General features: G+C 54.1%; 1 protein-coding gene and 1 long non-coding RNA gene across 3 annotated transcripts in view; one reads left to right on the top strand and one right to left on the bottom strand.

The window, feature by feature from the left end:
- The window catches only part of Itpkb (inositol-trisphosphate 3-kinase B), an 83,624-nt gene extending 78,969 nt beyond the window's left edge, over positions 1–4,655 (bottom strand). Inside the window, exons 1-2 of the mRNA XM_004861990.4 lie at positions 4,514–4,655; positions 1,846–3,855 (exon numbers count right to left, since the gene is read on the bottom strand). Of these exons, the coding sequence (XP_004862047.2) occupies positions 1,846–3,678 (1,833 nt within the window). The 5' untranslated portion in view covers positions 3,679–3,855; positions 4,514–4,655. The remainder of the gene's footprint in view (positions 1–1,845; positions 3,856–4,513) is intronic.
- On the top strand, positions 2,825–8,870 carry LOC106010841 (uncharacterized). 2 transcript variants are annotated; one of them, XR_002388524.2, is made up of 4 exons: positions 2,825–3,012; positions 4,546–4,693; positions 6,922–7,077; positions 7,757–8,870. It is a non-coding gene; the product is annotated as an uncharacterized LOC106010841 (long non-coding RNA). The 2 variants fall into 2 exon arrangements; XR_015444291.1 differs by lacking the exon at positions 4,546–4,693 and having other exon boundaries at positions 2,848–3,012; positions 7,757–8,415.
- The last annotated feature ends 952 nt before the right edge of the window (positions 8,871–9,822 follow it).

Raw genomic sequence — 9,822 nt, 5'->3', positions numbered from 1 at the left:
GTGTCACAGGTAAAGTTCCTGCTCAAGATCAGCACATGAAGAAAACTGCTTGTCGTGCAAGCACTCAACCCAAGCCCAAACATCCCTAGGACCCCAGTTCCAGTCGGTCACCAACCCTGCGCCAACGCGCGCGCGCGCGCCTGTAAGCCTCAGGGGATTCTTCCCAGACTATTCTGTGGGTGTCTAAAGCCCTGTTTACGTGAGAGGCCAACAGGCCACTCTTGTTTCTTCCTCTGGGTCTGTTAGCGAGCTGGGAAACACCTGATGCCTCTGGTTCCTCAGCTGGCATCTCTTTGGCAAGGTATCACCTGCCATTATTTATCTCCTCCTTAAGTCATTTCCAGACAAGACCTCTTTTCAAACCTCAGGACACACAAACTGTTTCGATAACCAGCCAGTTAAGAGCTGCTAATCCACCACAAGAAAAGGCAAAGGGAAACTGGGAGAGCAAGTCAAAGCGCCTCTGAGTGGGCCAGCCAGGCCTCAGGGTCCAAAAGCCAGAGGGAGGAGTGAGCAGAGGGCTGCGGGGCAGGAGAGCGGGAACCTGGCCCCGTCTTCAGGACCACTCCACCCTCCAGGTGCACTGTCCCCTCCGAGATGCTGTGTCCATGCCTGAAGGCAGGTACGAGATTCCGGGGCCCCGTCCTGGCCACAAAATGCCAGGCATACTGGGCCCGGAGTTTGCATACACATTTGCCTCCAGATCAGCAGAAAGCAGTCTCAGGAAAAGAAATTCAAAATTCCAGACTGTGATTTCTGAGTGGGAGCTGGACAGAAACATGCTTCAGAGCCCCAAACCCCTTGGTGAATGACACTGAGCGGAAACATAAAGCACTCAGTTGCAGAGAAAGGTATAGCCTGGCTACTATAAAGCAGGCAGCCTTCCTCAAGGCAGCACTGCAACCCCTCCCACTCAGAGGTGGGAAACTCCCCCACGCTCTGGAAAAGCTAAGAGACACGCCAGACCTCAGACTTGCTCGCCCCAATGCTTACATCTTCTGAAAGGCACCGACGCTCCAGAGAGAGAAAGCAGCCTCCCACTAAGATTAACCACGCAACAGAAATAAAGTCCTGTCCACCACCACAGCTAGAAGGAGACATCAGTGCGACGACCCCAAAGAGACACACATGAAAACCAAGCGGAAACAGACCTGTCCCAACTCTTACCTTTCACCATCTAAGGTGACGCACCCTAATGTGACACCCTGGTGTGAAGGGTACGGCCTGCCTGGCGACAGCAGGCCTTTCACTTTAGTTCATACAGCAAACTCCACCTCAGTTGCACTGAGCACACTGACACCGCACTGTCCCTGCCTAGCGGAGGCCTGGCTGCTGTCCACCCAACAGACCGGCCACCACATCTCCAGGCTTCAGGGCCCTGTCCCAGGACCCCAGATCTATCCTCCTACCCTGTTAGTAGAGACCAAGTTCATTCCATGACATCCTTGTCAGCCTCAGTCAATTGCAGGACTAAGTGTTTCACTTGGTCCAACAAATTCTATACTCAGCAGCTCTGTCCACTATCTGAGGGTTAATCAGGAAGTCTTTGGTGATCCTCATGAATGTTCCCAAGAAGAGTGGTGAGACCTACAGGAAGTACCTGAAAAATTTGTTTTTTAAGATGGACTTGGAAAGAGCAATAGGAGTAACTCAGATTCACTGTCTCACCCACAGAGCGCAGGGCCCTGGCAAACACACCTGGAGAGAAAGACTGCTGATAGCAGCTTCAGGACCCTGGGCAGTCTTCAGCACCCCATAGAAAGCAAGAAAACCAAAGGACACATGGGGCATCGAAGGTCTGCTGAAAGCCCCGTGAGCTTAGGAACACCTCAGGGCTAGACTCACCACTCTGGGTTTCTGCTGGTCCAGGGTATGAAGAACGGCAGCGCTGGGGTCCAGGGTTCGTTCAGGGTCACTGGAGATGTCCTCTTCCGAGTCTTCATAGGACGAAGAGAAGCCCGTGGAGGAAGCAGAGGAAGAGGACAGTTTCCTCAGGGGCAGGCTGCCCCGAGGGCTTCCGTGCACTTCCTCCAAGCCCCCGTCCTCCTGCGCACCCATGTCGGTAATGACGACTGCAGGTATGGCAGGTGTGTTGCTGGGGCTGCAGGCCACTCTCGGGGAAGGCTTGTCCTGGCCCAAGGGCAGCTGCTCGGGCCCGGGGCAGGCATCTCCGTCCTGCAGCTGGCTTTCCCGAGTCCCCTTCCTTTGTAGCCCTGTGCCTGGGGTCCAGGCCAGGCCGGCTTCCTGCACGGGAGGCAGCCAAGGCCTGGAGGCCCCAGGCTGCACACCCACCCCGTCCCTGGGAGGGCACTGGGGTTCATTCAGGTCTTTCCCCAGTCCCCAGCAGGACAACGGCTCCAACATTCTGCCAGAAGAAGCTTGGGCCTCTGCCTGCTTGGCCCCTGGCTGTGCTGTGGGACTGCCTCCGAGCAAACCCCGCGAGGGAGACCCTTCCCCCGCCCCGCGGGAGAGAGGCGGGGGCTCCCCCCGACCCACAGAGCCCAGGTGTGCGGGCAGCGCTAAGCAGCCCGGGGCCTCTGACAGCTCCGAGCTCTGTGCGGGCGAGGGCTTCTGCTCCGGCTTCCTGATGGCTCCTGGCACCCTGGAGCACTGGCTGCCGCAGGGCACACTCCCCCTGCTGCCCGCCTTCCCGGGGGGGTCCGCATCGCACCGCCCCACCAGCTCTGGGGCTGGGCTTGCCTCACTGCCCAGAAACTGCCCTTGCTGCTCCAGCAGGGCCTCCCCGGGGCGGGAGTTGCCAAGCCCTCTGGCCCTCTGAACGAGGGCAGTGTCATGGGGCCAGTGCGGCCTCACGGAGGTGGCTGTTGCTGCTACGTCTGTGGCCATCCCCAAGCACGGTCCCACAGGCTCCAATGTGGGGGCTCCACAGCTCCAAGTCTCTAACACAGGGGTGGCCCTCTTGTCAGTTTCCAGGGCAAGAACCGGTGAGTCGCCACAAGGACCGACAGGAGGTGCCTTCTCCCCCCTCGACGCAGCCGAAGCCGCTGGACGGTGAGCCACTGGTCCTGTCCGGGTGGCCCGGCCCTGGAGGGGTGCCACTCGCTCCCTGTCCTTCGAGGGGTTCGAGCTGAAACCTCTGCTCACGGCGGAGTCCACATCGGGAGTCTCTGCACACTGGGCCCCCCAGGATTGTGTCCTCCGTTCCTCGCTGGGGGGCCCCTGGGCCAGGCCCCTTTCCGGGGGCTGGCTGCTGCTGCGGAAGGGGCTCGGGGTCGGGGAGCGGGCCCGGCCTAGGCGCGGGCTGCGGGGCGCCTGGGTGGCAGCGCTCTGTGCCTGGATGTGCGCCTCGAACAGGCCCACTTTCTGGTTCACCTGCACGTTCTGCAGCTCGCGCTGCAGAATTCGCAGCTTCCTCCGGGCCTCCTCCAGGCCCGGCGGGGAGAGGGCCCCGGCGGGCGCCCCGTGCAGTCGGTCCCCCCGCAGGCGTCCCGGGCTGCCCACGCAGCCGCCACCGCTCAGCTTGCGCCGGCCAGCGGGGCTGCGCGGCTCCTCGGCCGGGGGGAAGAGGAAGGAGGCTGCCGTCCCGGGGCTGAAAACGCTGCCGGGACTCGGGCCCGGGGACGTCTCGCTGCCGCTGGGCCCCGGGCCGCTGCTCTTCGCCTCGCTGGCGCTGTTCATGACCACCAGGCTGTTGAGCGCGCAGCAGGTCACGGCCATAGCCCCGGGTGCGCCGCGCCGCCCGCCGGCGCCCGCTCCCCGCGCAGCTCCCGGCTCAGCCCAGCAGGCCCGGCGGCTGCGGCTCCGAGCGCGCACCGGGGTGCAGGGCCCGGGCGGCGGGCGGGGGGCGCGGCCGCGGGCACAGCCCCGGCCCAGAGCTCCATAGACGCCGCGCAGCTGTGGACACAGAAGGAGAGAGTCAGGACCCGGCTGCGGCGCGCGTTGGGGACCTGTAGATCCCGGCCGCGGGCGCCGCGCGAGTGGCGAGGGCGGGACGCGCAGCTCCGGCCCGGCGCGCAGACGGCGCCGTCAGGTGGTGCACGGCGCCCCGCGCCACCCTCTCCCCTCGGGGGCCGGCCCGGCCCGGAGACGCCTGCGTGCCCGCAGCAGTTTACCTCCCGACCCTGCGCTCCGGCTGGGTCTCGGCCTGCGGAGGCCTGGGCGGGCGGCGCGGCTACAGCGCCGGGCCGTCCCGAAACAAGTGTGAGAGCGGGCGCGCCTGCGCGGGCCGGGGCCGAGGCTCCGCGGGACCCGAGCCGGAACCGGCACGTCCGCCCCCGGGGGTGTTGGGCCGCGGCCGCCCGGGGACGGGAGCCTGCCCAACTCGCGAGCCGCCGCCAGGTGCGCCCGGGCCGCGGCGCAGCCTCCCGGGGCCAGGGCCTCCCGCGGCCAGGGCCTCCCGCGCCCGCCCCTCGCAGCGGCCGGAGCCGCGACGCCTGTGCGCGCCCGGAAGGCGGCGGGAGGGGCGCCGAGAGCTCCGGGGAGGGGGGGCGCCCTCCTCGGCCGCGCGGAAAGGGGGTTCGGGGCGCGGGCCGGGAAGGCACCTCGAGCCCACCTGCAGCTTCTCAGACTCGGGGTCCCGCGCAGGCTGCAGGCCCGGAGACGCGGACCTCGCGGGGCCGATGGCTTCGAAAGTAAAATGCTCGAGATGACTTCCTCAACAGTCTATGGAAGGCGAAAAGGAGGCCCCAACCCAGCCGCGCCAGGCCGGCCTCGCCCGGCGGAGACAGCGCCCGTCAGTGTTCGAGGCTCGGGTTTAAAAGTTGGGGGGCGGGGGAGGAGGAGGGCGGGGGCTTGGGGGGAGGAAAGCAGGAAGGAAGTTGTGAGCCTGTCTGGGGTTGAACTCAGCGGAACAAGTTTTTCTTTCTTCTTTTTTTTTTTTCTATTGCTTGGCAAGACCGAGGGAGGGAAACACTTTAAAAAAAAAGTTTCCATTGTTGGCTAACAAGAAAAAAAACAGCCTTTTAACTTCTGCGGGTTAAAGACATACAATTCATTTTCCACCGCTCCATCAAGGCTTCCTAATAATCGCTAGCTTTAGGAAACTACTTTTCAAAAAATGTTTTTAATACAATTCTGTGCCTTCTAAAACAGAGCAGCTTCTGAGGACCTCTTTAACGTTTAAGGCGGGCTGAAGCTCTGTGTGTCCTTGCACACGAACATGCAAATCGGAGAAGATACCTTGCGGGCACCCTGCAGAGGGGCAGGTTTCAAGTGCTCGCAGCAGTATTTTGGAAGACTGCTTAGGCTGTGAGCAGCTGCAGCTTCTGCAGTGCAATTGCTAAATGTGTAAACTCGCCATTCCATGGCACATGTAGATACAAATGCACACGGCAAATGGAACATTCTCATGCTTTTGCGTTTAATTCTGTTACTCTATACTCAAAAAGTATAAGAAAAAAAAAGGCATAGTACTGGAACTAGGAAGGCCTGATAATTGGCTGAACCCCACTTTCCTCAGGGTCCTGCACACTGAATATTTTCAAGATATTTCTCCCCCATCACTAGCAAAAAATAGAGAAGGAGCATCAGCCAACAATTAGTGGGCAAAGCATCCTACCACCTAGTTAAGCCCTGGCACTGCAAGTGTGTTTTGCATAATTCCCTAAACCTTAAACTACAGAATTTACTGGAAACAGGGAAAACACAGCTGCAAGGTTTAGGAGATTTAAAAATCCAAAGCCTGAATCAGACCTTATCACCAGATGAACTAAAATTCAGGTGGAAATTTTGATTTTGCTTGTAGCAAACAGATCTCTCGCTTGTTTATGCAGCAATACTGTCAAATGAGCAAACCATCCTGCTCTGATCAGGAAAGCTCACAGCAAACCTGACACGAGAGACTAGCTCTAGCCAAGAATTCCTGGGGATCAGGCCCTGTTGAATCCTTCCGGATTGTGTGAGCCATGCCGAAAAGGGATCGAACCTCATCCATGCTCCTCCCCTATGCACTTCACTCAGGGTCAACCCAGGCTCTGGGCAGCTCCTAAGAGAAGCCAGGCCTGCCTTGCCCCATTCCTTTGGGCAGGAAGAGGAGCTTGCCAGTTCTTGGTGGATGTGAGGGTGCCAACATCCAGGGCAGGGATCGTAGTGGAAGCCAGTGAAGGACCTCGCAGTGCTTACACTGAGCACGGAGACGTAGCCTTTCACTCGGGGAGGCCTCACTGTCACTCCAGGCCAGACACTATCAGCCTTTCCTAGGTGAGAAGCGTGTCCTGAATGTGCACTCAGCCTCAGGAATTCTTGGTCCAAAGGCAGCCAGCAGCAGTCAAGTGTGACTGGCAGAAGGGACTGGTGTCTTTAATGCAGGTACAACTAGATGGCAGTTCTACCAGCCTGAAACTGTGCCTTCATGCAGAGCACGGGTCAGGGAAAGATGACCGAAACCTGGGTCTGGAGGCCAGCAGGGTTTGCTTACATCCCGAAGCAGAATCTAGTTGCCCTTTCCTGATTTTAAATGAACATTACAGTTTTTTCATATAGCGCTTATTATTTGTTCTGGGCACATTAGGTATTCTGGTGCTCTAGGCACGTTATATTTTTATACATTTTTATCCTCATAACAACCATGTGAAGTAGGTATTATCATGAGTCCTATTTTACAGAAATTAAACCAAGAAGACGTAAGTAAATTGTCCAAAAATTCCACAGCTAGTAATTGGCAAAACCAGGACCTGAACCTGAGCAGTCTAGGTCTAGAATCCATGCTGGTTTCTACTTCCTCTTACACTCGTCTGCCGCTTGTAGGGAAGATTTGCCTAACTTCAGGGTTGCCCTTCCCCAGTTTTTTAATGGAATTTAAAGATAAAAGCTACAAAATTGCCCACTATGTAGAAAATACTATGGAGTTTACAAAAAAGCTACTGGATTTTAGGAAATACACTGTGTTTCTAGGGGCACCATAAGCAAACACCTCCAGCTGGTTGGTTTAAACAACAGAAGTCTACTTTCTCACAATTCCAGGGGCTACAAGTACAAGACTGAGGCATTGGCCGCGCCGATCCCCTCTGAAGCCTGCCCCTCACAGACGGCCGTCTTCTCGTGGCACCTCCACGGGGTCGCCCTCGGCGTGCGTCTACGCCAGGATCCCTGCGTCTATCAGGATGCCAGTCATTTTGGGTTCGGACCCACCCTAATGACCTCCCTTGACCTTAATTCCCTTTTAATAGACGCTTTCTCCAATACAGTCACATGCACCTTGGGGTTAGGACTCCAACATATAAATTCAAGGGGGAACACCGTTCAGCCCATAAAGGCAAGATTGCAGGGTACAAGATCAGTATACCCAAATCAATTTTATTTTCATGTACTAACAATGAATAATCAGAAAGCAGAATTTTAAAACTAATAAACCCTTACAATAACATCAAAAGCCTAGTGAATATAACAAAACCGTGCAATACTTAGAAAGACAAAACTGCAAAACACCACTGAGAAAAATCAAAGAGCTAAGTAAATTGATAGATTATGTTCATGAATTGGAAGACTCTATTGTTAAGATGCCAATTCTCCCTAATTTATCTGTAGATTCAGTGACATCACCATCAGTATCATAGCAGGCTTTTATTTTATTTTACTTTGTTTTTATTTCATAAAATTTACTGAGAAATGCAAGTGATATGCAATAGCTGAAACAATTTTGAAAAAGAACAAAGTAAAAAGACTAACTCTATCTGATGTTAAGACATAAAGCTATAGCAGTCAAGTTAGTGTGGTGTTGACATAAAGTAGATCAGTGGGGCAGAATACAGAGTCCACAAATAGACACATATATTAGAAATTTGATTTTTTTACATAGGGGCAGAAAAATGGAGAAAGAAGCCTTTTGACAAATAGTACCATAACACTGAGTATCCAGATGTGAAGACGGAAGGAGAGAGAAAGAAGGAGGAAAAAGAACCTCAATGCACATCTTATACCATGTACAAGAATTAACTCAAAATGGCTCAGCTCTAAGTGTAAAGCAATAAAACTTTTATTAAAAAAATAAGAGAAAATCTTACCATTTCTTACAAAGGACACTAAATTTATTGACTGCATCAACATTTCCAAATTCTACCCTTCAAAAGATACCAAAAAGATTGAAAGAAGCTAGTGGTATAGCACTTGCCTAACACATGCAAGGCCCTGGGTTCCACTCCTGGGGGAAAAAAGAATGAAAAGCAAGCCACAGACTGGGAGAAAATGTAATAAGCCACAATGTACATAGCAGCTTATTTGAATTGGTCAAAAACTGGAAGGAGCCCAAAGGATAAGCAATGTGTGCTACTTCACACTGAAAAATGACTTGCCAATAAAAGCAATAGACCATTAGTATCACACAACATGCACGAAGCTCAAAATAATTAGACTGACTGAAAGAAATCAGACCAAAAAGAGTGGCTTCTAGATGAATTCATTTATAGAAAGTTCCAGAAAACACAAACTAACCTCTATAACAAAGTAGAGTGGTGGGTAGCCTGAAATGGGGGCTGTGGGCTGGGGCAGGAGGTGTGGCAGAGACAGAGGACAATTTCGGAGGTGACGAATGTGTTCACTATCTTGACTGTAAATATAATTTCACGAGTATGAACATACACGAAAATTCTTAAATTGTAAAAACGTTCAGTATGTGTGATTTAATATACACACACACACACATACATATCAGTCACAACAAGATTCATTTTAAACAGAGCTGTAGGTGGACACAGACTTTAGCGAAGATGTTATTGGCCCCGGTCCTAGTAAGGAGCCTATTTCATGACGGATAGTGTCCTGTCTGGGTTAGTGTTGGGTCACACATTGGCTCTTCATGTGTCTCGTGGAATACCTCGGCGTCCCTTTCCACCTTATATACAGCTCTGTTAAGTTACTTTCCAAACCGTGGAATAATCTTTAGTTTTCTGCCTTTCTTTGTTCTCTGCTAGATACTGAACTTTTCAAGGGATCCTGGTTCGGTTCTTTTCCTAGCCTTAGGTTTTCCTCCACATTGAGCAGCTCTATTCAGATATTAAAAGGGGAAAAACAGATGAATTAGGCAATGCCTCAAATCACTACGCATGAAAGAAGGACCAAAGGAGCAGCACATCAGGAGAGCTACGGCCCGCTTCCCAGAGGACACAAAGAAATCGAGCTTGGCTGACTCGAGGGCTCCCTAGCCTTCGCCTCACCCCACATCCTGTGCTGGAAATCTCAGCTGCAGTGCTCCCACAACCCCACCAGCCCAAGGCGTGGCTGAGCGCACCACGAGTCCCACAGGGAGGTCACCACACCCGTGCCGAGGCCAAGGCCACACACGAGGCATCAGCTTTGTGCTGTCCTTGGTCCCACTCCGCCTCCTTGGGCCCCTTGCCTTCTTTCCTTGCCCTCCCTTGACCTGGCCACCACGGTGACTCTGCCATTCATCCACACTGACCATCCACAGGTGAGCGTGACCTCTGTACCAGGCCTGTGTACTGTCCTTGCCCTCCAGTCTGGGGGAGACACAAGGGAGCACCCTGTGGAGGCCCAGAAGCCCAGCTCACGCAGATCCGGGCTCAGGGGCTCTTCCACTTAACTACATGTGCCCTTGACCAAGTAAGGGAAGCTCTCAGGACCCCGCTCTGAGGTCTGTGACATGCAAGTGTTATAATAGCCACCTCCAGCGTTCTTACAAAGACCTATTAATTAATTCACACATTAAGCGCTTAAAAAGGTATGCTTTTTAAAAAGGTAGATATTCGTACCCTATCTCATACTAAAAAAAGATCCAAGACATAGCATTACTACCACAGAATCTGCTTTACACATAGCAAGCATTCAATGCATAGTTGCTTCTAGCATGAGCTTCGTCAGCACCCAAAGTCCCTTGTTTCTATCCTGACCCTGCCCTAATACCCTAGT

This window comes from Heterocephalus glaber, unplaced genomic scaffold (assembly GCF_053883595.1).
Source record: "Heterocephalus glaber isolate CG9 unplaced genomic scaffold, H.glaber_assembly_v1.0 deba00001600, whole genome shotgun sequence".
In the NCBI taxonomy this organism is placed as follows: domain Eukaryota; kingdom Metazoa; phylum Chordata; class Mammalia; order Rodentia; family Bathyergidae; genus Heterocephalus; species Heterocephalus glaber.
This window is presented reverse-complemented; position numbering and strand designations above follow the sequence as displayed.